General features: G+C 45.2%; 2 protein-coding genes across 2 annotated transcripts in view; one reads left to right on the top strand and one right to left on the bottom strand.

Annotated features, from left to right (window-relative positions):
• Window positions 1–1474: 1474 nt before the first annotated feature.
• PINLYP (phospholipase A2 inhibitor and LY6/PLAUR domain containing) lies at window positions 1475–4985 on the bottom strand. Its single transcript, XM_063109029.1, has 5 exons — window positions 4916–4985; window positions 3849–3965; window positions 2179–2331; window positions 1812–1955; window positions 1475–1629 (listed from the first exon to the last, which is right to left on the bottom strand). The coding sequence occupies exons 1-5, from the start codon at window positions 4983–4985 to the stop codon at window positions 1475–1477; spliced, it is 639 nt and encodes a 212-aa protein (XP_062965099.1).
• Window positions 4986–6209: 1224 nt separating this feature from the next.
• XRCC1 (X-ray repair cross complementing 1) overlaps window positions 6210–27213 on the top strand; it is a 28493-nt gene continuing 7489 nt past the window's right edge. The window contains exons 1-4 of the mRNA XM_063111173.1: window positions 6210–6327; window positions 6742–6834; window positions 22218–22328; window positions 27043–27201. Coding sequence (XP_062967243.1) covers window positions 6277–6327; window positions 6742–6834; window positions 22218–22328; window positions 27043–27201 — 414 coding nt within the window. The 5' untranslated portion in view covers window positions 6210–6276. The remainder of the gene's footprint in view (window positions 6328–6741; window positions 6835–22217; window positions 22329–27042; window positions 27202–27213) is intronic.

The raw sequence follows: 27213 nt of genomic DNA, 5'->3' as shown, positions 1-27213 counted from the left end.
AGTATTAAGCCACTTCTGGGGGCAGCGTTTAATCACCCATGTGAGACTTTCCTGGGCTCTTTTCCTGTGGCATAGAAATTAGCCACGTTCAAATTAGTGGCTACTCTTTGACTATGATAAGCAGACACCCTGTAGATGGTGCTAAACATGTAGGGTGAAGGAAATATTGTTTTGTGAATGGGCACTCATTCAGCAAATATCCACTCATCTCCCTCCCACCAGATGGGGAATATACTTCCCTGCCCCACTGATGTTGGATTTGGCCGTATGATTTACTTACTCAATGGAATGTTAGCAGACCTAGCCTCAGCAAGGGCCTTAAATGCACTTGGCTTTTGTGCTCCTGTGATCTGCCATGAGAACATTCACCAGGGAGCCACTGATCCCAGAAGACTGTGGAAACCCATGGAGGAGCCCACTGGAGTCAAACAAGCATACGCACAGCTAGATGCAAAGCCATCCCAGGCAACCTACAAACCCATAGAAGTAAGAATGTTGCGGTAAGTCTCAGTTTTGGGATGGTTCATCACACAGCATTATTGCAGAATTAGTTGGCTAATACAACTTTGTTGTTTTAAACCACTGAGGGACTTGTTTGTTACTGTAGTGTAATCTAGTCTATGCCAACTGATGCCAATGTTTAGCATCTGCCAACTAATGGGCCATTCAGTAAGTGGCAGCTATTATGATAATTACTATTTACTCAGACATATTGTTTCTAGAACCAACATTGTCTTAAAGGTGCTAGGCACTGCACTAAGTGCTTTTTTAGTTTTGTTTCATTTGACTCATAACAACCCTACGAGGTTGTAATTAGTATCCTTATTTCGCAGACGTGAAACTGAGGCAAACATCAATTGGATCCCCATACCAGCCAGCTGCCAAACAAAACAAAAACAGCTCCCTCTCTGCAAAAAGAGGGAGAGGTTAATCAGGAGAGGTGGTTGTGGACTCTGGAGTCTGACAGACCTGGGTCCAAATGTGAGCTCTGACCTTCTCTCTTTGGCCCAAGGCAAATGACACCCACAATCTGTGTCTCAGTTTGTTCATCCATACAGTGGTGATAATATCAACTTCATAGAGTTGTGATCATGAAATGAGGTACAGCATGGAAAACATTTAGCACAGGTACCTGGCAAGGAACAATCCCTTATTAAAAGGCAGGGCTGGGCTGGCCTGTGGCTCACTTGGGAGAGCATGGTGCTGACAACACCAAGTCAAGAGTTAAGATCCCCTTACCGGTCATCTTTAAAAAAAAAAAAAAATAAATATAAATAAAAGGCAGGGCTTTCCCTTTTTTCATTAAAAAGAGAGGTTTCAAAAAGAGGATTGAGACCCCTGCTCTCTTCAGCCCACCTCTCCAGGATGTATTACATCACAAGGACTCAGGCTTGCTCTGTTTACTTGTTTAATTTATAGGCATGTGGGGAGCTGAGTACAAATGGAGACATGAAGCCACATATTCGTCAGTTATTCACTCAGCCCTGCCAGGGGGCTGGGATGCTGGAAGACAGTCTGCTCGGCGGAGGAAGTAGAGATAGGAGGCTGAGGGCACCTCAGCCCCAGCCTTGGTGTAGCAGGCACTCTCTGTAGCACAGCCCCGAGTAGCAAATTTGGTGTTGAAAATACCTGGGAGAAGGATTTTAGACTAGAGTCAGGGATCCCAACCCTGTCTTCTTCATGACCCAGAAGTTCTGACCACCACCTCATCCACCAAGTTCTATGGAGCCCCCTCCTTCCCTGGAATCGAAAAGTTTGGGCCTCTGATTCTGGGGCCCATCCTCTCCTCCAGAGATCCAGACCTCCCTCACCAGCCTGCACATTGCCAGCGAAGTAGATGCAATGGGTTTCCTGGCCAACACAGCGGGCTGCCTTGGTCCCTGGGCATGTCTCCTGGAAAGGTGCGATGCAGGCAGGGCACATCAGGCCATTCTCAGTACGATTGTTCTGAGGAGCTGAGAATGAGGTTGAAGTGTAAGGCGAATAGGGACGTTTAAGCCCTTTCCCCAACCTTCCAACAACCATAGGGAATACCAAGGTTGCTAATGGACGTTGCATTTTACAGGTAAGGAAACAGGCTGAGAGCGAGCAAGGTGCTTGGTCGATGTTACAGTGCAGGTCAGTAGCAAGCCAGAGCACACACCCCAGGCTTTTGCGGCAGCCGGAGCTGGCACTTACGGGGCACGGAGCCACGGTTGCAGCCGTCGCTCTGACAGCAGTGCGCGTTGGATACCATGTAGTCGTTGGGGCTCATGGTAGTGGATACAAAACCCGAGTAGCAATCGCTGAACTTCATACAGGCCTTGTAGGTGTTCACCGACTGTTGGCCCTCTGCGGGATGGGGGACAACAGGGAAGGGCCCAAGCGAGGCTGGCCAACCACACCCTGGCCTCAGCCGCTGCCTCTTGTTCTCCTAACTCTAACTCCCCTGCGACTTCCTGGGGTGGTCTTTTCCTACCTCCTAAAACCATACCCCCTAAACTACCTGTTGGAGGGTCTGGAGTGGTTTATTAGGTAGCCCTCCCTACCCCTTGCCATAGCCTCTAGTCGACCTTTGGTAGTCGCTTGCAGCTCCCTGTTGCCAACCCCGAGTGCCTGCCTGAAGTGGGCCCTTCCACCCCTCCCTGCCTCATGGCCATCGCCCTTCGTGGTCTTTCTCAGGCCTCCTGTGGCCATCCCTATGCCTGTGTGACGTGGTATCTTCCAGCCTTCACGACTTTGTCCCCCCAACCCCCGCCCCGTAGTCTCTTTCAATAAATCCCAGGATGCTGCGCCCGCAACACTCATATCCCATTCTCAGATTCTTCCATGGGCACCCCGCAGACCTCCCATGAAGGTTTCTTGCTGTCACTCTTGGCTATCCCCAGGTCTTCTCTGAGGTGGTCTCTTTCAGTCTCTACGGCCTTCCCCCTCCCCACTATGTGGTGGTCTCTTCCAACCCAATTCAAAGGTTTCCCCTCTTTACCCCGCCGAGGGGTGGTTTTTCCCCAGCTTCCTCTTCCCCCTCCGCCAGGGTCCGTTTCCCTCCTATCTACCTGGGGAAGTCTCTTCATGCCTCTAAGGCCCTTCCCTCACCCGCCAACGCTTGCTGGGTGGGTAGGATGGAGTCTCAATCTTCTGTTGCCCTCTTCCTTTCACGCCCCTTCCTGTTGGGTTGGTTTCTCCCCGCACTCAAAGTTGCCTGTCATCTGTCACAGCCTTCATCCCCTCCGCAGCCTCATCATCTCCCCTCCTAGGACTAATTTCGTCTTTGCATGAACATCCCGCCCCGCGTGGTCTCGTCCATTGCTCCCTTCCTCCCCATCCTTTCTCAGGTCTGGGATGGTCTCTGTCATGGAAGTCATGCCCCTCCTCTCCCTTCCGTTTTCCTCATCGGCCTCCCCCCGTCCCATCGCTGCTCCTCTTCACGGTGATTTGCTCCTCACTCCGGGGTTATCTTCCCTCTCACATTCCCCCACCCCAGCCCAGCCTCGTCCTTCTCTAACCTCTCTCCCCCACCCCCACTCTACCTCTTGCCTGTTAGATTCTTTCTCTCTCACTACTTCTCTGTTCCCCCTTGTCCTTTCCTCACCCGCTCCTGCCTAAGAATGTCTACCTCACCCCGCTCCTCCTCATCTTCCTCTTTTGGACAGTCTCATTTTCAGAATCCCCGACGACAGTGGTTTCTATCACATCATTCAAGTCTCTTCCCTCCGTTTCGGGATAGTCTTTCCCTTTTTCCTGCCCTCCTCTGGTTTTCTTCCCACGCTCCACCCCGCTTGAGAAGCGTGTTGATCCCCCTTCGCGCGGTGGTATCTTCTACCCCGAGGTAGACCCCGCCCCCAAGGCCTGAGGCCACGCCCTCCTACTTGAGCTGGACTCCCCCACGAGGACCACGCATGCGTCCTTGCTGTCCTCGCAAATCTTCATTTTTCCGCTGCACGTGGGCCCGGAGTCCTTACACACCTCACAGATTAGCGGGCACCCTGCAGTGTAGAGGGCGGGGCTGCAGTCAGAGATGGTGTGGTCTTCGGACCATTACTTCGAGTCCGGAGGGAGATGGGGCAGGGGAGACGGAGTTTTAGGTCTTGAGGGAGTAGGGACCGGCTCTCTCTGATTTTTCATGGGCGGAGCATTGACCACTGTCCAGGGAACTGTCCATAGTGTGACAAAGAAGCCGCAGTGATGACATTAAAGCTGCTTCCAGGGGCGGGAAGCGACTCCACCACGAAGCCTGTTTATCTAATTACAAGGCTGCGGACTTTGGACGCCAGGGTCCTCTGAGAAAGCTCAGGGGCGGGGAGGGGTCCTGGCGAAGGTTTCCATGGACTTTTTTGAAACTTCAGATCCAGCTGGATTTTGGATGTGGGACTGTCCTCCTTGCAGGTACCACATAGGTCTTGTAGACAATAGGAGCTCAGGCAGGGGTACCTGAGGCTGGGGTGCATCCCAGGTCAAAGAGGGAGAGTTAAGACCAGAATAGCTGAGGGATGGACTCCGTGGTTATGAGAGAGGAGGCAACGAGGGGCCCAGACACCTGTGCCCTTGGAAAAGTGAGGCTTGCCTGGATTCTTGCGTCTAAGGGAGGAGGGAGCTGGGACCTGAACTGTTTTGAGTCCACGGAGAAAGGAAATCTTTCCCTCTATTTATTTATTTATTATTTTTTAAGATTTCCCTTTCTAGTCATACTCTCATGACTTCCTAGAATTCAGATGTCTTAATTTGGGACCCTGTCATTCAGAGCCCACCAAAGCCCCCTCTCTCAAGGATCCAATCACATGAGCTTGTCTTCCCTTAGGGACCGGCTTTTTCTTTACCCTCTGCCTCCTTCATGAGGATTCCTCCCCTTTTTCCCTTGAGGACCTTGCTGAATGCTCTCTCACAGCCCTCTCTTTCCCGAGATCCCAGGAAGGAGTCCAGATCCCTTGTCACTTACCGAGACTCAGGAGGGTGCAGAGCAGCACGAAGGCCAGCAGAAAGGTCCCTGGTCTTGTGGAGGGCCTCATGGTGTGTGAACCCGCAGTCGTGAGTTCCCAGCCCTTATAGGAAGGCTAGGATGGGCGGGTCTGGTCCCACCTTCATCCTGCGGTGAGAAACAGCTGAGGTCAGAACCTTCAGCCCCGGCTTGGGGAGGTGGAACCAGGATCCAAAGGGATCTGGGTATCTTGTGCCAGTCCCCTCCTCCATGGGGACCTCAGATGTCTGGGCTTCCAGCACCCTCTTCCATCAGGACCCAAAAGGTCACTTCCCTGTTTTCTCACCTTCCCACCGCCCTTTTTTTTTTTTTTTTTTTCTCAGAGGTCGGAGTCGGGCCACCTGATTCCCTGTGGGCGTAGAGAGGCTTCAAGGATTGGGATCCCTTCTCCTCTCTCTTCCCAAGAAGGCGCCCAGAGTGGGTGGGGCCCTACCTGGGAGAGCCCAGCATGTCCAGGCTCATCCTGCGGGGACCGAGTGCCTTGTCTCCCTTCCCAGCTCCTTCGTTTGCTTGGCTCACATTTCTTCTTCTGTATTTGCACTGTCTCCAGCTCCGACCCGCCCAAGGCTGTACGTCTGGGCCTCGAGGGTACCAAACAGAGGGGTGCCTGTTAGCGACCAGAGGCGGGCGTAGTAGGAGACAGAGGCCCACAGGTCACATACTGGCAAACGGAGGCATTTGTGTAAGCACTCTAGGCTGTGTGTGCGTGTGTGTATGGTTTGCGCACATGCTTTGTTTTTAGTACCTTGATCCACTCTCTCTTGGCCTCAGGCGTAAGGCTGAGATTTCAGATTTTTTTCGTGCGCGTGTGGCGGGGGGGAGGGGAAGAGTGTAGTCGCAGGAGCCGGCGGAGGGGATCCTGTTGCGGTAGGCTCCAGATTCTATGCGAAAATCCACTTAGATTTGCTGTCCTGTTTTCTAGGCTTCAGTTTAGGCGGTGACTGCGTTGTCCAATGAGAATGGCAAATTTCTTCTAAGCACCAATCCCGAAGGCCGCTCTTGTTGCTAGGCTCCCGAAAGCGGGTGACGTTAGTAACCAGGAGGAGGGGCTAAAGAGTGGTGGGGTCAGAGAGAGGCGGGACCAGAGGAAAAGTTTGTTGCTAGGTAACTCAGCGCCTGTCTCTGGAGAGGCACGACCGAGCTTGCGCAGTGTCAACGCGAGCTCCGGCGCGCCGTGGTTTGAAAGGCCCGAGCCGCGCGCGCCTGCGCACTTAAGTCCGCCCGACCCCCCCCCCCCGCCCCCCCCCGCCCCCGCCGCACGTCGCCCCCGAAACCCGGACCATTCTTAATCCTTTAGGCCAGGCGAGGCCCACGACGTTGACATGCCAGAGATCCGCCTCCGCCATGTAGTGTCCTGCAGCAGCCAGGACTCGGTGAGGAACTGGCGTAGGGAGGTTAGAAGACATAGGGAATTAATCAGGGGGGCTCTATAAGAGCCCTTGGGGTGTAGAAGGGAACTTCGTGCAAATCTAAGGAGGGTTATGGGAGGATTTCCAAGAGGGTAAATGTGAATTCTAGGAGACATGTAGAATTAGGGAACTTCTTGGCGTCTATGAAACTGCCGGAGAGAAAAGGACGTTTATGGGAGCTTCCTTGGAGAGCCCATAAGTGAAATTCTAGGAGAAATGTGAGGGAATCTCAAGGCTGGGGCAGGGGGTTGATTAACTGGGGGGACTTAAGTATGGGGGGGTCGCAGAGGGCTTGGGAGGACTCAAGGGATTAATGATAGTTGGGGACCTACCTCTCATCTCTGTGCCCTAACTTTCCTTTCTCACTCTTGTCTCCAGACCCACTGTGCGGAAAATCTTCTCAAGGCAGACACATACCGGAAATGGCGGGCAGCCAAGGCAGGGGAGAAAACCATCTCTGTGGTCCTACAGGTGATTCTACTCACCCCCTATCTCCTTCCTACTAGGAGTCTGTAGGCCCAGGGTCCAGATTCTGCTGTGAGCCAATTGGCAGTGGGTTGAGTCCCTTTCCTTTCTGGCCTCAGATTTCTCTCACCTGGGAAATTGGCAGCACAATCCCTGTGTCCCTCAGCAGAGGAGAAAGGAGACGTAAGGACTAGACCCAGGGATGACCATAGAAATCAGTGTGTGGCCCTAGGTAGGTTGCTTCTACTTTCTGCTCCTTAGTTTCCTCAGCTGTAACGGAATGAATCATCACTGTGTATTCTGCCTCCTAAAGTCAGGGCTCAAGGCTGGAAGGTATCCAGGGAGATCATCAAAGAAAATCAACTGCATTTTACGAAGGGGGAAATTGAAGTATAGGGAGGGGAAATGAAGTGTACAGTCTAAGCTCCCATTTCTGGGATACTGGCTGGGTTCTTTCCGAGTGTTTTTTGTACATCCTTTCACTGAATCCACACCACACCCATGTGAATTTGGGGGGAGGCAAACAGGAAAGGGTGGTTTGATCTGAGATGGCTATAGAGTTCCAAACAGACTGTTTCTGTCAGGGATAAGAAACTGATGGGACCAGCCACCAAAAATTTTTTTAAAAAAGAAACTGGTGGGAGAAGAGACCTAAATGTATTTTAAGCATCTGCCCTTCTGTAAGTGATTTCTTGGGTGTTTAACCTGCATGATCTTGATCTTCACAAGAGTAGTATGATATAGGGTTGGTTGTCACCACTAATAAATGACAGTGCTAAGACTTGAGCCCACAACTGAGTGTTAGTGCTCTTAACCACATTGTCATTAACCACACAGTGTTCACACACTGGCTTTGATTTTGTCCACTTCCTTGGTTCTGAATGTAGAGATGTTTGGGGCGGGCTGTTGCGGGGGGCAATGCTTACATGATCGTGTGTGACACCAAACATATTCTTGGTTTTTCTCTTGCTCAGTGATTCTGAAAGAGTTTTGAGTCACAGAGCCTTTTGAGAATTAGAGAGTAGCCGAGGATTCTCTTTCCAGAAAAAATACACAGACCCCCAAATTTTTCTGACTGATTTTAGTAGTTTAAGCATCTTCTAAATCCTTAACATAATAATAATAATGACAGCTAACATTAGTCAATGTTAGAAGCTGCCGGTCCCCATTTTACACACCTCACATGGATTAGCTCATTGAATCCTCATATAAATTCCATGACCTGGGGTCTGTTATTATCCCCATTTTACGCATGAGGAAACTGAGGCCCAGAGAAGTTATGGAATTTGCTTGAGAGTCAGTCTTTTAAACTGTAGGAGATACAGGTTGCTGACTATTTAGTCTTGGGATCTGGTTTCAAGTCCCCAGATCGCCTTCTTACTCACTCTTTGACCTCAGGCGAATTGTTTCATTTCTCTGAACCTGTTTTCTCATCTGTCCATTGGGAATAATGACATCTAAGCCCAGGGTGGTTGTGAAAATTTGATGACATAATGTCTGCAAAAGTGCTCTGTCAACATGGAGGTGTTTGTAAAGGGAGGGACTCGTGTTTTTATTCCTGGGTGATGATTCTGCTAGGTTCTCTTATGATCAGGTGACCCCAGGGAAATCATATTTGGTTCTATTACCCCATTTGCAATGGGAGCAGAGAGAATGGAGTAGAAGAGACAGGACATTGGGAGTGAATTAGCCAGAGGGGCAAGGCACAGGATTCTTTAGCCTGGGAGAGACTGTGGGATTATTGCAGCTGTCACCAAAATGGGAAACCAGAGAGGGAGCAGCTTGGGAGGGTGATGCATTTGGTTGGTATATCCAGGTTTGATATCTTTGGGACATCCAAGGAGTGGCATCCAGGAGGCAGTTGAGGATCAGATGTGGAGCTGGAGACAGAGGTATGGAAGTTGTCAGCACAGGGTCAGGACTTATGACTTTAGAGTAGTTGGATTCATTTGTTCATTCATTCATTCAACAAATATGAGGGTACTTCAAAAAGTTCCTGGAAAGATTCATATTATCTTTTTTTTTTTTTTTGGCAGCTGGCTGGTAGGGAGATCTGAGCCCTTGACCTTGGTGTTACCAGCACCATTCTCTCATATTTTAATTCTATTTTTCCACAAACTTTTTGAAGTACTCTCATATTTATTGAGCACCTCCTATAGGCAAAGTACTGTTTTAGGTACTGGGCCTATATGGCAGCAGACAACACAAGACAAAAAATATTTAGACCTGTGGAGGCTTTGTGTTAGTTGAGAAAGACTGACAGACAAATCAGTAAGTAAAACATATGTCGCATGATGTGCCGTGGAGGAAATTAAACAATTAAGGAGATTGAGAGTGCCTCAGCTGGGGGGAGACAGTAGCAAGAAGTTTTTATTTAAATGGGGGGTAGGTGACTTTTGAGCAAAGAGAGCTACGCATATATCTGGGAAGAGACAAAGACTCGGAGGCGGGCTTGTGCCTGGCATGTTGGAGGAATAGCAGGGAGGTCAGTGTGGCTGGGGTAGAGTTAGCCAGTGGGAGAGAGGTGGGGAATGAGCCAAGTGGCGGGGGGAGTGGAAGCCTCCCAAAACACTTAAGGCCTGGAAAGCCATTGTAAGGACTTAAGCTTTTACTCTGGGTGAGACGGGAGCCACCAGAGAGCTCTGAGTACAGAAGGACAGGGTCCAACTTAGGTCTTCATAGGATCCTTCTGGATCCAAGTTGAGAATAAACTACAGGGGCCAACCACAGAAGCAGAGAGAGCAGCATTGCAGCCATTGTTAACTTACTCCACATCAGAGGCCCTTTGGAGAGTCTGATTGCATCTGGCAGTTGCCAATCTGTGGGAGAACTCTGAATTTACTGAATGCTAATTTTGGTTCTTTTGAAGTAATGGATAAGGCAGAAATTTGGGGACACTAAGACATTAGGCTCATCTGTGGGCATTTCTGCTACTCTATATTTTCTTCTCCAAATACTATTATGCAACATCTGGATATTACCACACAGAGTTCAGCTCTCTGCTTGTGAGAGCCCCACACACTTTTTTTGTTTGCAGTGGCCACAGGAGGCTCTGTCACCAACCATAGCCTGCTCCCAGGCAGGGAATTCCACCCTCTTGGCTAACCCCTCTTGGGCTGGAGGGGTTGGCTGGGACGCAGTCCAGATATAACTCCTGTGCATCACTGGAGGTGCATTCTTTAGAAGAAATGTTCAAGAGCAAAGTGGCTGTTGTTTGTGTTTTTTTGTTTGTTTTGTTTTGTTTGCAGCTGGCCTGTGCAGGGATCTGAACCCTTGATCTTGATGTTATAACACAGTGCTCCAACCAGCTGAGCTAACCCGCCAGCCCTTTGTTTTTTTGGTTTTTTTGACTGGTAAGGGGATCACAACCCTTGGCACAGTGTGGTCCGCACCACGCTGAGCCAGTGAGCACACTGGCCATCCCTATATAGGATCGCCTCTGCGCTCCCAGCGCCGCACTCTCCCGAGCGAGCCACGGGGCCAGCCCCTCGTTTTTGTTTTTCAGTGATCTTCTAATTACTCAGTTTGCCACTGTGGTATTTTTATCTTTTTACTGTTTTTTTTTTTTTTTTTTTTTATGTGTAACGTATGTACAGCAAACTGCCTGTGTAAGTGTATAGCTCAGTGAATCCTCATAAACTGCAGCCCTATGCACTCCACACCCACATCAGTGCAGAAACTGCCCAGCCCTCAGAAGCCCCCTCATGTTCCTTCCTGCCGCTGCCCCTCACAAGGGTAACCACCGTCCTGATTTTTAACAGCATAGATTAGCTTTGCCTGGTTTTGAATTTTATATAAATGGAATATGCAGCATATACTCTTTTGTGTTTGGCTTCTCTTGCTCAACATTATGTTTCTTAGTTACATCCATGTTGTTAGATGTTGCTATAGATGGTTCATTCTCATTTCTGTACAGTATTCCACTGTGTGAAGACATTTTTTTTGGTGGCTGGCGGTATGAGGATCCAAACCCTTGACCTTGGTATTACAACATGGTACTCTAACCAACTGAGCAATTGGTCAGCCCTGGAGATAACCATTGCGGTTTTATTAATTTTTCCTTTCAAATGGGCATTATGTGCATATAGTGCAAAATTCAAAAGGCCCAGAAGGGTCTTAAATCTCCCTTTCCCCTTGCATCCCTCCCTGCTCGCTCTCCTGCTTTTCTGTCCTGAGGCAACCACTGTTAGCAGTTTTTTGGGTGGACTTTCTGGGTCATTCTGTACACATACAAGCATATGTATCTACCCCCTCTACCCCATTTTAAAAAATACATAGTATATACACCGTTTTCCTTCCTTTTTTAAAATTTCCCCCCAAATAATGGTGTGTCTCGGAGATCCACAGTCACTGCATAAAGTTCTATCTTATTCTTTTAAATTATGCATAACATTGCATTTCATGGATGTGGAACAGTTTTTTATTTTTTTATTTTTAATTAATTTATTTTTAAAAAATTTTATTTTGTCGATATACAGTGTGGTTGATTATTGTGGTCCATTACCGAAACCTCCCTCCCACCCAACAATGTCCTTTCTGTATGCTTGTCATGTCAACTTCAAGGAATTGTAATTGTTATGTCTTCTTCTCCCCCCCGGTGTTTTTTTCTTTTGTGTGTGTGTGAATTTATTTATTTATTTTTGTCTCCCACCAATAAGTGAGAACATGTGGTATTTCTCTTTCTGTGCCTGACTTGTTTCACTTAATATAATTCTCTCAAGGTCTAGCCATGTTGTTGCAAATGGCAGTATTTCATTCTTTTTTATAGCTGAGTAGTATTCCATTGTGTAGATATACCACATTTTCTGTATCCACTCATCAGATGATGGACATTTGGGCTGGTTCCAACTCTTCGCTATTGTAAAGAGTGCTGCAGTGAACATTGGGGAACAGGTATACCTTCAACTTGATGATTTCCATTCCTCTGGGTATATTCCCAGCAGTGGGATAGTTGGGTCATATGGCAGATCTATCTGCAATTGTTTGAGGAACCTCCATACCATTTTCCATAGAGGCTGCACCATTTTGCAGTCCCACCAACAATGTATGAGAGTTCCTTTTTCTCTACAACCTCGCCAGCATTTATCGTTCAGAGTCTTTTGGATATTAGCCATCCTAACTGGGGTTAGATGGTATCTCAGTGTAGTTTTGATTCGCATTTCCCGAATGCTGAGTGATGTTGAGCATTTTTTCATATGTCTGTTGGCCATTTGTATATCTTCCTTAGAGAAATGCCTACTTAGCTCTTTGGCCCATTTTTAAATTGGGTTACTTGTTTTTTTCTTGTAAAGTTGTTTGAGTTCCTTGTATATTCTGGATATTAATCCTTTGTCAGATGTATATTTTGCAAATATTTTCTCCCACTCTGTTGGTTGTCTTTTAACTCTGTTAATTGTTTCTTTTGTTGTGCAGAAGCTCTTTAGTTTGATATAATCCCATTTGTTTATTTTTCCTTTGGTTCCCCGTGCTTTTGGGGTCGTATTCATGAAGTCTGTGTCCAGTCCTACTTCCTGAAGTGTCTCTCCTATGTTTTCTTTAAGAAGTTTTATTGTTTCGGGTGTATATTTAATTCTTTAATCCATTTTGAGTTGACTTTAGTGTATGGTGAAAGGTATGGGTCTACTTTCATTCTCCTGCATATTGCTATCCAGTTCTCCCAGCACCATTTCCTAAAGAGGCAGTCTCTTCCCCAGTGTATAGGCTTGGTGCCTTTGTCAAAGATCAGACGGCTGTAGGTGTGTGGGTTGATTTCTGGATTCTTTATTCTATTCCATTGATCAGTGTGTCTGTTTTTATGCCAATACCATACTGTTTTGGTTATTATAGCTTTGTAGTATAGTTAAAAGTCAGGGAGTGTTATGCCTCCAGCTTTATTTTTTTTGCTCAGCGTTGCTTTGGCTATGCGTGGTCTTTTGTTATTCCATATAAATGTCTGGATAGTTCTTTCCATTTCTGAGAAAAATGTCATTGGAATTGTGATGGGGATTGCATTGAATTTGTATATCACTTTGGGTAGTATTGACATTTTCACTGTGTTGATTCTTCCAGTCCAACAACATGGGATATGTTTCCATCTTCTTGTATCCTCTCTAATTTCTCTCAGTAGTGGTTTGTAGTTCTCATTATAGGGATTTTCCACATCCTTGGTTAACTCAATTCTTAAGTATTTTATTTTTTTGGTGGCTATTGTAAATGGGCAGGCTTTCTTGATTTCTCTTTCTCCATGTTCACTATTGGAGAAAAGAAATGCTACTGATTTTTGTGTGTTGATTTTGTATCCTGCTACTGTGCTGAAATCATTTATCACCTCCAAGAGTTTTTTTGTAGAGGCTTTAGGCTGTTCGATATATAGGATCATGTCATCTGCAAACAGGGACAGTTTGACTTCATCTTTTCCAATCTGGATGCCCTTTATTTCCTTCTCTTCTCTGATTGCTCTGGCTAGTACTTCCAACACTATGTTGAATAGGAGTGGTGAGAGTGGGCATCCTTGCCTAGTTCCTGTTCTAAAAGGAAAAGCTTTCAGCTTTTCCCCATTCAGGATGATATTGGCAGTGGGTTTATCATATATGGCTTTAATGATGTTGAGATACTTTCCATCTATAGCTAACTTATAGAGGGTCTTTGTCATGAATGAATGTTGAATTTTATCAAATGCTTTTTCAGCATCTATAGAGATGATCATATGGTTCTTGTGTTTGATTTTATTAATATGGTGTATCACATTTATTGATTTGTGTATGTTGAACCAACCTTGCATCCCTGGGATGAATCCCACTTCATCGTGGTGAATAATTTTACGTATGTGTTGCTGTATTCTGTTTGCTCGTATTTTAGTGAGGATTTTTGCATCTGTATTCATCAAGGATATCGGCCTTTAGTTTTCGTTTTTGGTTGTATCTTTACCTGGTTTTGGTATCAGGATGACGTTTGCTTCATAGATTGGGTTTGGGAGATTTGCGTCTGTTTCAGTCTTTTGGAATAGTTTGTAAAGAATCGGTGTCAATTCCTCTTTGAATGTTTGGTAAAATTCTGCTGTGAATCCATCTGGTCCTGGGCTTTTCTTTGTTGGGAGCTTTCTGATAACAGCTTCAATCTCCTTTATTGTTTTTGGTCTGTTCAGATTTTCTACATCTTCATGGCTCAGTTTTGGGAGCTTGTGTGTGTCCAGAAATTTACCCATTTCCTCCAGATTTTCAAACTTGTTGGCGTATAGTTGTTTATAGTAGTCTCGAATGATTCCTTGTATTTCAGATGAATCAGTTCTAATATCACCTTTTTCATTTCTAATTTTTGTTATTTGAATCTTCTCTCTTCTCTTTTTTGTTAGCCATGCTAATGGTTTGTCAATTTTATTTATCTTTTCAAAAAACCAACTTTTTGATTCATTGATCTTTTGTATTGTTTTTTGGGTTTTCAATTTCATTCAGTTCTGCTCTGATCTTAATGATTTCTTTCCATCTGCTAACTTTAGGATTGGATTGTTCTTGATTTTCTAGTTCTTTAAGGTGAAGTGTTAGGTTGTTCACTTGCCATCTTTCCATTCTTCTGAAGTGAGCATTTAATGCAATAAATTTCCCCCTTAATACTGCTTTTGCAGTATCCCACAGGTTTTGGTATGATGTATCATTATTTTCATTAGTTTCAATAAATTTTTTGATTTCCTGCTTGATTTCCTCTTGGACCCATATGTCATTAAGTAGAATGCTGTTTAATTTCCATGTATTTCTATAGTTTCCAGAATTTTGTTTGTTATTGATTTCTAGTTTTAATCCATTGTGGTCTGAGAAAATGCGTGGGATAATTCCAATTTTTTTGAGTTTGTTGAGACTTGAATTTTGACCTAATCTGTGATCTATCCTGGAGAATGATCCATGTGTTGATGAGAAGAATGAATATTCTGAGGTTGTTGGATGCAATGTTCTGCAGATATCTGCCAAGTCAATTGGTCTAGAGTATTGTTTAGATCTTGTGTTTCTCTGCTGATTCTTTGCCTAGATGATCTGTCCAATATTGACAGTGGGGTGTTCAGGTCCCCTGCTATTATGGTATTAAGTGTCTATTTCCTTCTTTAGGTCTAATAGAGTTTGTTTTATAAATCTGGCTGCTCCAACATTGGGTGTGTATATATTTATGATTGTTATGTGTTCTTGATGGATCAATCCTTTTATCATTATGTAGTGTCCCTCATTGTCTCTTTTTATGGTTTTTAGTTTAAAGTCTATTTTATCAGATATAAGAATAGCTACTCCAGCTCGTTTTCCTTTTCTGTTTGCATGGTAAATCTTTTTCCATCCTTTCACTCTTAGTCTATGTGAATCTTTATGGATGAGGTGGGTCTCTTGAAGGCAGCATATAGTTGTGTCCTCCTTTTTAATCCAGTCAGCCAGTCTGTGTCTTTTGATTGGGGAACTTAAGCCTTTTACATTAAGAGTTGTTATTGAAAAGTGTTGATTTATTCCTAGCATTTTATTGATTGTTGTTTGGTTGTCTTTGGTGTCTTTTGTTCCTTGCTTTCTGATTTACTGTTTGTTTTCTGTGTTTGTTGATTCCTTAGGTTGTAGATAGCCTTTTTGTTTGTTTGTTTTCTCTTCATGAATGCCATTTTTATTATACTAATGGGTTTTGATTTTTCTTGGGTTTTTATGGAAGTGGTAGTTATTTTTTAGGACCCAAACGCAGTACTCCCTTGAGAATTTTTTGTAAGGGTGGTCGTGTTGTGGTGAACTCCTGCAGTTTTTGTTTGTCTGAGAAATATACTATTTGCCCTTCATTTCGGAAGGATAGCCTTGCAGGGTAGAGTATTCTTGGCTGGCAATCTCTGTCTTTTAGTATTTTGAATACATCATCCCATTTCTTTCTGGCTTTTAGGGTTTGTGATGAAAAGTCTGATGTTAGCCTGATTGGGACTCCCTTATAGGTGATTTGACACTTCTCTCTTGCAGCTTTTAAGATTCTCTCTCTGTCCTTGAATTTTGCCAATTTGACTATAACATGTCTTGGAGAAGACCTTTTTGGTTTGAATATGTTTGGAGATCGTTGAGCTTCCTGGATCTGAAGATCTGTGACTCTTCCTATACCTGGAAAGGTTTCTGCCACTATTTTGTTGAATATGTTTTCAATGCAATCTCCTTTTTCCTCCCCTTCTGGAATACCCATGACTTGGATATTTGAGTGCTTAAGGTTGTCTGATATCTCTCTCAGATTTTCTTCAATGCCTTTGATTCTTTTTTCTTTCTTTCTTTCTTTTTTTTTTTTTTCTCAGCTTGTGTTATTTCAAACAGCCCATCTTCAAGTTCAGAGGTTCTCTCTTCAACTTCCACAAGCCTGCTGGTTAAACTCTCCGTTATGTTTTTTATTTCGCTGAATAACTTCTTCAGTTTGGCAAGTTCTGCTACATTTTTTTTCAGGACATTGATTTCCTTGTACATTTCCTCTTTCAGGTCCTGTATACTTTTCCTCATTTCATCATGATGTCTAGCTGAGTTTTCTTGTATCTCAGTCAGTTTCCTTATAATTATCAGTCGAAATTCCTTGTCAGTCATTTTAAGGGCTTCTTGTTCTATAGGATCTAGAGCTTGAGAGTTATTTTCCTTTGGTGGTGTACTTTCTTGATTTTTCGTATTTCTGGTATCTTTTCTTTGATGTTTATTCATTGTGGCAAAGGGTTTCAAAGTCCACAGGTTTGACACTATTGACTGACTAAGATGTTGCTGTGGTTGCCAATTTGGTATGGCTACCTCAGTGACTGCTCAGTTGGCCACTAGTGCCTTGCATGTGTGGTTGCCTCGGGTCTTGGGCCTCTCCGGGTTGCCACCTCTCTGGTCAGCTTGGACTTGGCCAGGCTGCTGGATCATGGGGCGGTAGGTACGCAGGGTGTGTGGTCTCTGCTGAGCTTCCACCTCCCTTGCTGGACTTCTCCCTGTTCCATGCACTCTGGGCCGGGCTGCTGGGATGCGTGGAGGCACCACAGAGCGTGTTGTCTCTGGGGAGCTTCCCCTTCCCCTGCTGGATGTCTCCCTGCTACGTGCACGCTAGGCCGGGCTTGGGATTGAGCCAGGTGGCGGCGGTGAAGCCTACGTGCTGCTGGATCGTGTGGCGGCGGCCCCCCCACAGGGTGTGAGCTTCTATCTCCCCTGCTGGACGTCTCTATGCTCCTTACGCATTGGGCCGGGCTGCTGGATTGCGGGACAGCAGTGTGGTCCCCATGGAGTTCCCGCCTCCCCTGTCGGACGTCTTCCTTCTCTGAGTGCACTTGGCGGGGCTGGGAATCGAGCCGGGTGCCTGCGGTGAAGCCTACCTGCTGGATCACGCAGTCGCGGCCCCACAGGGTGTGTGGTTTCTGCGGAGCCTCCACCTCCCCCTCCCCTGCTGGATGTCTCCCCACTCTGTGCACACTGGGTTGGGCTGGGAATGGAACCGGGTGGCGGCGGTGAAGCCTATCTGCCGGATCGTGCAACTGCGGCCCCGCAGGGCATGTGGTCTCCGCGAGCTTCTGCCTCCCCCACTGGACGTCTCCCCATTCTGTATGCACCTGATGTTATATTTTTATAGTTTAAATAGATTGATTTGTGGGAGAGAGTGACGCTAGGGATCGTCTATTCCGCCATCTTGACTGGAAGTCTGACCCACAAAAAGCTAATTTAAAAGCCTGTTGCAATCAGTAAATTGTCTCATGGAGATTAAACAGTAGATACCCTTGGCTGCAGACGCCCCCCAATCTCCCCTTTCCTCGCTTTGGCTCCTGCTCACCTCCGCAGTCGGAGTCGGGATCCCTGGACCCACCTCCGAGTCGGCGTCCGAGCAGCCATCGGAGTCCGGGGCCCACCGGGCCTTGCCGGAGGGAAGCACCTCTGGAACAGTTTTTTAAACAAGATGTCTCTCAGGAACTTTGCCCTTCTTTGTCCCATTTGTTTTACTATCATGAATTGTATCTTCCTAGGAAGGGTGCACGTACATAAACCTGGTCCACAGATGACAGTTGTCTTGTGCTTAAGCTCTTATCCTAACAGCTGTCGCTTACTGAGCATTCACTTATATTTTTGAGGTAAAATTCACATAACATAAAACTCACCATTCTACTCATTTAAAGTATATAATTCAGTGGTTTTTAGTATATTGACAATGCTGTGCAACTGTCACCACTGTAATTCAAAACATTTTCATCCCCCCAGAAAGAAAGCCCATAACCATTAAGCAGTCACTGCCTATTCCGGCTCCCCAGGTGCTCATGGCAACCACTGATCTACTTTCTTTCCCTATGGATTTGCTTATTCTGGACATATTATATAAAAGTATATGTAGTCTTTTGTGACTGGCTTCTCTTACTTAGCATAATATTTTTGAGGTTCACCCATGTTATAGTGTGTATCAGTACTTCATTTCTCCTTATGGCTGATTAATATTCTATTAATATACCATACAATGTTTATTCATTCATCAGCTGATGGATATTTGGGTTGTTTCTATGTACAGTTGTCCTTTGGTATCCACAGGGGATTGGTTCAGGACCCCCTCAGATGTTCAAGTCCCTAATATAAAATGGCATAGATTTGCATATATATAACCTATTGTACATCCTTTTTTATTTTTATTTTTTGAGGCTGGCCAGTATGGGGATCCAAACCCTTGACCTTGTTGTTATTTTATTTTATTTTTTTTTCCTGTCAGATTTGCCTTGGCTTTCTTAAAATTTTATTTATTTATTTATTTATTTTTAATTTTAATTTATCAATATATATGTAGTTGATTTTCATGTCCCTTAACCAATTCCTCTTTTCCCCTCCCTCTTCTCCCTCCCCACATCAGCTGACCTTGGTGTTATAATGCTTCACTGTAACAACTGAGCTAACTGATCAGCCTAGCTACCATATACTTTGAATCATCTCTAGATTATTTATCGTAACTAATACAGTGTAAATACTGTGTAAATAGTTGTTATACTGTAATGTTTTAAAATTTATATTATTTTTTATTGTTGTATTATTTTTTTCTTTTAAATATTTTTTTATCCATGGTTGGTTGAATCTGCACATGCAGAACTCATGGATGTGGAACATTTTTATCAGAAATTTTTTTATTTGTCAAGAATACCAGGGAATGCGTATGTATGGGTTTAAAATAGAAGCAGTTATATATGCAGTAAGAACCATTCGTTTAATCCCCATACCGGCCAGCTGCCAATAAAGGAAAAAGAATCATTCATTTAAAATACAAATATCTATATCCTACCAGATATAGGCTCTATATTTTCTGTTGTGGTAGAGGTAAAGATGTTGAGTTTTCACCTCAGGGAGTAGAAGAGAAGGAATGTTGGTGTTGGACAGTGCTTTACAGTCAGGCAGCTGAGTCCAAATTGCTCTGCTAGTTATTAGCTTGTGTGACATTTTAATCTGTTGATTTAACCTGTCTTGCCTCAGTTTCTCCAGTAAAACTGGAGTAGTAACAGACTCTTCTACTTAAAGTGGTTTTGAGGATTCAGTGGTACACGGCCCAGGAAGAGCTTAGTCAAGTATGGTCAAACAGTGGCCCCCAAAAGATGTTCACATCCTAGTCCCCAGAACCTTTGAGTATGTCATTTTAATGGCAAATGGACTTTGCAGGTGTGATCTTGAGATGGGGAGATTACCCTAGATTATCTGGTGTGTGCATGTAATTGCAAGGGTCTTTATAAGGGAAAGAGGGAGACAAGAGAACCAGAGTCAGAAAAAGAGCTGTGAGATGGAAGCAAGGTTGGAGCGATGCGATTGCTGGCTTTAAAGATGGAGGAAGGAGCTACAAGCTGAGGGATGCAGGTGACCTCTAGAAGCTGGAAAAGGCAAGGAAGAGATTTTCCCCTAGAGCCTTCAGGAGGAACACAGCCTTTGTGACACCTTGACTTTAGCCCTGTAAAACCCACTTTCAGACTTCCGACTTCCAGATCTGTAAGATAATAAATTTATGTTGTGTAGCCACTGGTTTGCTACACTAGCAGTAGGAAACTAATACACTGAGCACCTGGCACACAGTGCAAATCTGAAAATGTTAGCCATGACGATCCCTTTGCGACATACGGATACTGAGGCAAGGAACAGAGAAGTGACTCAACAAAGCCACTCAGTAAGGGAAGGCAGAGCCAGAGTTAGTACTCAGGCAGCATTTGTTCCTTCAGCAAACAGTTGTGGGGGCTTCTCGTCCATCCGTCCATCCATCAGGAATGTACTGAAGGCCTGCTGTGGTACCAGAATTAGCAGCTGACATTTACGGAGCGTTTGCTTTGTGCTGGGCACTGTTGCAGAGACTTTGTATTACTTATTTGAATCTTCACAACAGCTTTACAAGGTAGAAGTTGTTACTATCCCCATTTTACAGGTTAGAAAACCAAAGCACAAGGGGTGAAATGAAGCCATTTGCTCTAGGATCACAGCAGTAAACAAGCAGAGCTGGAAAGGAGCAGGCACTGTTCTTGGCATTGGGGACACAGCCAGGAACAACTCAGACACAGACAGATGTGTCTCCCCCCACAGTCTAGGCAGGGAGACAGATGCTAGGTAAATACAAACAAAAAAAGGTAACTATATAATACCAAGCAGTGGTAATGAACAAAAATAAAGCCGGTGTAGGGGATAGAGAGTAGCACCTGGTAGGAGGTGAGGAGGTGAGGGGGCTACTCTGTCTGGGCTGAAGAGGTGACATCTGAGCAGAGATCTGAATGATGGAAGGCTCCAGCCATGGGAAGATTTGTGGGAAGAGTGGTTCAGGCCAGAGGAATGACAGGAGCAAAGTCCCTGAGGTGGGAAGGGGCCAGCTTGTTCTTGGGGCAGAAGGGAGACTGGCGTGGAGAGCGACCAAGTATGGCAGGAAGCTAAGAAGTCAGACTGGGACTTCTGGTTTACCTGGACAGCACCACGTGCCATCCCAAGGCCAGCACTGGGAGCAGCAGTGGAGGCAGGGGGAGTCAGCAGGGAGCCAGTTGGCTTCAGCCTGTGGGAAGGCCACTCCCTCAGCACTGCCTCTTTCTCCAGCAGATCAGTGGTGAGGTAGAGGAGCACTCTGTATGTCTGGCTCTGCCTCTTGCCAGCTGTGAAGTTACATAACTGCTTCCTGCTTGCATTTGCTCATGTGTAAAGTGGAGATAATTATAGCAGCTGCCTCGCAGAGCTGTTATGAAGAGAGTAGATACAGCTATTGCTGTCACGAGTCTGACACATCGTGAGCACTCAGATGGCTGCAATTGTTGTTGTAGTTGTTATTAATCTGTGTCATCTCAGCTCCCCTCAGAAGGAGGGTTATTGTGGCCACCCTCCCTTTCACACGTGAGGAAACTGCTGCTCAGAGATGTTGGTTACCTCACCCGGGGTTGCACAACTTGGAAATGGCAGGATTGGATTTAAACCCAGGCCTGCCTCACCCCAAGTTCATTGCTCCCATGTAGGAATGTTTCTGTTTGTGGCATTGTGCAGGTGATGTCTTGGTGACCTCCTAACTGGGAAGTGATAGAGCAGAGTGGAGCTCTATAGTGCTCCATAGTCCCAGGGTGGGGAGAGCAGTGTAGGATGGTGGACTGGGGACCCTTCAGGGTTGTAATAACTCATCATTCTAGAGTTCTAATAAAAGAGCCCCAAGCTAGAAGGCAGGAGACTTGCCTCATCTGTACCTAACTGCCTCCCATGTCTGCACAGCTTTCTGTACCTTCACCTGTCAGATAAGAATGGCAGACCCTTTGGGTAAAGCCCTCCTACATACTGCTCTTAACTTCTTTCAACAAATAATTATCGAGCATCACCTAATAATGCTTCCTGACTGACAGTGGTTAAGCTCCTGCTATATACCATGCCCTGTGGTCATGTTATTTGTGTGCATGATCCTAGATACAATGATCACCCACATTTTACAGATGAGGAAACTGAGGCATCAAGAGGTTAGCTGGCAAGGCCATACAGCTAGGGTGCAGTAGAACTGCGATTCAAACCCAGGAATCAGTGGTGAGCAAAATGGGACAAAGCTCCTGCTCTTAGGAAGCTTCCATAGAGTCCTGTGCAATTGTGGGTGAGGGTGACTTGGGCCATTTGTCTGCATGATGATTTGAATAGTTATAACTCTGTTAAGTTATAACAAGGAGAGCTCCGTGGCGACATGTTATAAACCAATCTGGTGGAGTCGGAAGAGGTCAGGTAAGGAAGTGTGTGTGGGGATGTATCATTCATTCAGTTAATATTTCATGAGCTCCTGATCCATGCCATGCCCTGTGCCACGTGCAGGGGACACAGTGGTACCATTCAGCGCTGGCCCCACTGTCACAGAGTTGACATTCCAGGGAACATGGCAGCCGAGATGGGGGTCATCCTGCGCTCCCACAGCAAGCCCAGGGCAGAGCAGGCACTGACAGTGGCCTTTCTTTCTGCCTACAGTTGGAGAAGGAGGAGCAGATACACAGCGTGGACATTGGGAACGATGGCTCAGCCTTCGTGGAGGTGCTGGTGGGCAGCTCGGCTGGAGGGACTGGTGAGCAAGACTACGAGGTAAGCAGAGCCAAGAGATGGGCCCCGTGCTGACCTCTGCCCCATGTTTCCCTGTCACTGTTTCCCCCAGGGCCTCCAGTGAGTCACACCTGACCGCTGCCCTCTGGAGGATTGCCCAGTGTGCAGAGGAGACAAAGAGCAGATGCAGGGTGATATACTTTTCACAACAGGGAAGAGACTGAGTTTCTCTTGTGGCTTAAAACAACACAGATTTATTGTCTTACAGTTCTGGAGGTCAGAAGTCTAAAATCACTCTCAGTGGACTCAAATCAAGATGTCAGCAGGGTTGCTTCCTTCTGGAGGTCCTGGGGGAGAATTCTTTTCCTTGTCTATTCCAGCTTCTAGAGGCTACCTGCATTTCTTGGCTTGTCTCCCCTTCCATCATCAAAGCCAGCACCCCTGTTACTCTAATATCTGATTCGATTGCCACTTCTCTGACTCTCTCTTGCCTCCTTCTTTCTCATAAAGACTCTTGTAATGACAATGGGCCCACCTTGATAATTCAGGATAATCTCCCCTATCTCAAGATCTTCAACTTCATCACATCTATAAAGTCCCTTTTGCCACATTTATGGGTCCAGAGATTAGGATGTGGACATCTTTTTAAAATTTTTTTCTATTTTTATTTTTTTGTTTTTTTCATTTTAAAAAAACTGTTTGGATGTGAACATCTTTGAGGGGCCATTCTCCTGCTTACCGCTGTCTCTTATGTTTTTACCTAGAAGTACTGTATTTTTGGCTTTTCCTTTTTTTTTTTTTTTTCCCAAAAGATGACTGGTAAGGGGATCTTAACCCTTGACTTGGTGTTGTTAGCAGCACGCTCTCCCATGTAAGCCACGGGCCATCCCCTGGCTTTTACATTTAGATCTCTGTTCCATCTCAAATGAATTTTTGTGTATTGTGTGAGGCAGGGGACAAGGTTCATTTTTTTTTCTATATTTTTTTTATATGTTTGTTGAAAATACCTTTTTTAAAAGAGACTTCCGGGCCAGCCCATGGCTCACTTGGGAGAGTATAGTGCTGATAACCCCAAGGCCACGGGTTCAGATCCCTATATAGGGCTGGCCAGTTGGCTCACTTAGGAGAGCGTGGTGCTGACAACACCAAGTCAAGGGTTAAGATCCCCTTACCAATCATCTTTTTTAAAGAAAAAAGAGACTTCCCTTTTTGCACTGCATTGTTTTGGCTCTTTTGTTGAAAATTAATAGACTGTATATGTGTGAGTTTATTCCTGTACTCTCTTCTGTTCCATTGATGTGTGTGTTTGTCTTTATGCCATTACCACTCTGTCTTAATAGTAAAAGTAAATATTGAAACCAGGTTGTGTTATATTTCCAACATTAGTCTTCTTTAGGATTCTCTTGGCTATTCTTAATCCTTTGTGTTTATTTCCATATAAATTATAAAACTAACTTTTCAATGACTATTTATTTCAGACCTACAGAAAAGTTGCAAGAGTAGTACAAAGAATTTCCACATATTCTTCATTCAGATTCCCCAAAGTGGACACATATGTACATATTTTTTTCTGAACTGAGAATAAATATTGTATACATGTTTCCCCTTTATCTCTGCATACTCCTGTGAGTATTTTCGAGGCTCACCAGTTAACTCTGTTGGTTAGAGTACAGCCTTATACCACCAAGGTCATGGGTTCAGATCCCCATATTGGCCAGCCACCAAAAAAAACCAAAAACTCATCCAGTGAGTATTTTCTAAAAACAAACATTTGGGGCTGGCTGGTTAGATCAGTTGGTTACCATGTGGTGCTAATAACACCAAGATGCACGGTTTGATTTCTGTACCCGCCAGCTGCCCCCCCCAAATAAATAAACAAACAAATAAATAAATAATAAAAACAAACATTTTCTTACTTGACCTTAGTATAATTATCAAACTTAGGAAATTACCATTAATATAATATTATATCATCTGATCTCAGACCTTATTCAGATTTCCTTCATTGTACCAATAGTGTTCTTTATAGCAAAAGAAAATTCAGAATCATGCATTGCACTGATTTGTCACATCTCCTCGGTTTTGCTTCATTGGGAACAGTTCCTATGACTTTCTTTGTGTTTTGTGCCATTGATGTTTCTGAAGAGCAGAGGTCAGTGGGACAGATATCCCTCACTGTACAAAATGTCTGATGTTTTCCTGTGATTAAATATAGGTTACATGCTTTTGGCCAGAATATCACAGAAGGGATGTTGTGTTCTCTGTGCAATATACAATTGATTTTTGTATATTGACTTTGTATCTTGTGACCTTGATAAATTCACTCACTAATTCGCTTTGTTTTTTGCTTGCTAATTCTTGTTTGTGTAGATCCCTTGGCATCTTCTGTATAGACAATCATGTCATCTGTGAGTACAGACAATTTTCTTCCTTTCCAATCTTTGTTTTCTTTTTTCTTCTTCTCACCTTGTCACACTGATCAGTAAGTACCTCTAGTACACTGTCGAATAAAAGTGGTAAAAGCAGAGATCCTTGCCTTGTTCCTGATCTTAGGAGGAAAGTGTTGAGACTTTGACCATTAAATATGATGATGGCTACAGGCTGTTCATTTTTTATAGATGACCTTTGTCAGGTTGAGGAAGTTTTTTGTTGTTTTTTTTTTTTTTTTGGTAGCTGGCCAGTACAGGGTTCCTTGACCTTAACACCATGGAATGATGTTACCAGCACCATGCTCTAACCAAGTGAGCTACCCAGCCACCCCGAGGAAGTTCTTTTCTATTCCTAGTTTGTTGAGAATTTTTTTCATGACTGTGTGTTAAATTTTATCAAGTGCTTTTTCTGCTCCACAGGGAACATTTTAACAAATGAGGTTTCCTATAACAAATATATATATATATATTTTTTCAATAGATGACTGGTAAGAGGAACTTAACCCTTGACTTGGTGTTGTCAGCACCACGCTCTCCCAAGTGAGCGAACCGGCCATCTGTATATGGGGATCCAAACCCGTGGCCTTGGTGTTATCAGCACCACACTCTCCCGAGTGAGCCACAGGCCGGCCCTTATAACAAATATTTTTATTCTCAAGGTTAGATAGGTCAACAGTCTCTGAGATATCCCAAAAAAAGTTCTCTGCTTCTCTTGGCAAACAGATTTAGATCAGAATTCTACTTTATAATGATAAAAACAGAATAAGCACATTTTTAGCTAAAATTTTATCATATCTGACATGTGGATTTGTATTCTCCTTTGCTTGTCTAGCTGGCAAGATGGAATGGCTCGGTCAGGGTTTTCTCTTTTCAAGGTCTGAAAACACCTAGGCCAAAAGTCTCTCATTCTTTCACAGGCACATTTCCTCCCTAATTACCTACCGAGGGTGTTGCCTTTTGGGGGATCCGAGCTCTATGCCATGTGGTGATGGTCTTTGAGATGCTGCTCTTCCTTGCTTGGAGCCCAGGCTTCATTTCTGTTCTCCTTCACCACCTCATGGGGCCTTTAAAATCAAATTCTGTGGCACCTGGGATCAGCACCAGGACAGACTACCAACATCAGTGCTGTCTCGTCTGTCAGGGTCCTGCCAGGAGAGTGAAACCACACCGGTTATTTTAACAGAGGAAAAAAAATTTTTTTTTGACCAGTGACTGGTGTGGGAATCCAAACCTGTGACCTTGGTATTAGAACACTGTGCTCTAACCCACTGAGCTAACTGGACGACTAACAGAGAAAATTTAATATAAAGAATTAGTAACTGGGTAACTAGATGTTATTGGAACACTAAGGTATGTTGAAGAAGCAATGGCAGGGAGCAGCTACCACCCTGAGGGTTGGGGGAACAAAAGAAAGAGGTTGGCCCCATACTGGCCAGCCACCCCACCCCAAAAAAGAGGTTGGAATTATTGAAACATACATGTTTAGAAGCTTGGAGGTGGGGCCCCCATGGAGCTCAGGCACTCAGACCCTGAGGAGGGGTTGCTCCCCTGTCAGCTGCTGCTGATGTCCAGGAAAGGGGCTGGATGTGGCAGGTTTTGCAGGTGTTGGGAGGCTGCAAACTGAATTCATCTGCTGCCATGGGAAGGAGCTACTGTAGAAGCAGAAGCATACCTGGGATGATTTTCACAGGCTCTGCAAATGAACGAGGAGCAATTCCCTCTCCTTCCTGCAGCCTCGCAGCCTTCTTGTCTCTCCAGTTTCCCCTCTAGGCAGAGACTAATAAGGAACAGCTGGTGAAGCAGAAACGTGGTTTGCCAAGTCCCAGCCAATGTCATAGAGCTGAGCAGAGAGGGTGGGTTTGAGCTGAGAGACAAACACTTAATAATTGGTGCAGCTCCCCTGCCTGTTTGGATTCTGCTCTCTCATTTCTGCCCTCCAATAATTCCCCTTTGTCTCTTTGCCACCTCAGTCGTGTGTTTCCAAAAGGTGTTTGAATATTGTGCCAGGCACTGAGTATCCTCTGCTGGGAGAGTTTATTAGGACATGCAACCTGCCGTATTGCCAGATATGGAAGACTCCATAGAAGAATTTAGAGAAAGAGCATTCATATCTGGAGGTTAAAAAGATCTCTCTGGGGCCTATGTCAGAGCAGGACTGACTAAAGGCTCAGAAACAAAGGTAGGGTCTAGAGATGTCAAGTCTTGAGCTGGATTCTAGTGACTCCTTGTCCCCGACTTGGACCCCCTGTCCTCTTTCCCAGCCCCAAGGAGGTGTCATCCAAACCAGCCAGCCCTGGTTCTCATTCAGTTTGCCTTCTCCCACCCAGGTTCTTCTGGTCACCTCATCTTTCATGTCCCCTTCTGAGAGCCGCAATGGCTCAAACCCCAACCGTGTTCGCATTTTTGGGCCTGACAAGTTGGTCCGGGCAGCAGCTGAGAAGCGCTGGGACCGTGTCAAAATTGTTTGCAGCCAGCCCTACAGCAAGGTACCTAGGGTG

The sequence above is a fragment of the Cynocephalus volans genome, chromosome 10, assembly GCF_027409185.1.
Source record: "Cynocephalus volans isolate mCynVol1 chromosome 10, mCynVol1.pri, whole genome shotgun sequence".
Lineage (NCBI taxonomy): Eukaryota > Metazoa > Chordata > Mammalia > Dermoptera > Cynocephalidae > Cynocephalus > Cynocephalus volans.
This window is presented reverse-complemented; position numbering and strand designations above follow the sequence as displayed.

Coding starts and splice junctions, on each gene's coding strand:
- PINLYP (XM_063109029.1), bottom strand. CDS start 4,985: ATGAGGCCCTCCACAAGACCAGGGACCTTTCTGCTGGCCTTCGTGCTG. Junction 1,956..2,178: donor CAACCGTGGCTCCGTGCCCC/GTAAGTGCCAGC, acceptor CCTCATTCTCAG/CTCCTCAGAACAATCGTACT. Junction 1,630..1,811: donor CGCTGGCAATGTGCAGGCTG/GTGAGGGAGGTC, acceptor TCCTTCTCCCAG/GTATTTTCAACACCAAATTT.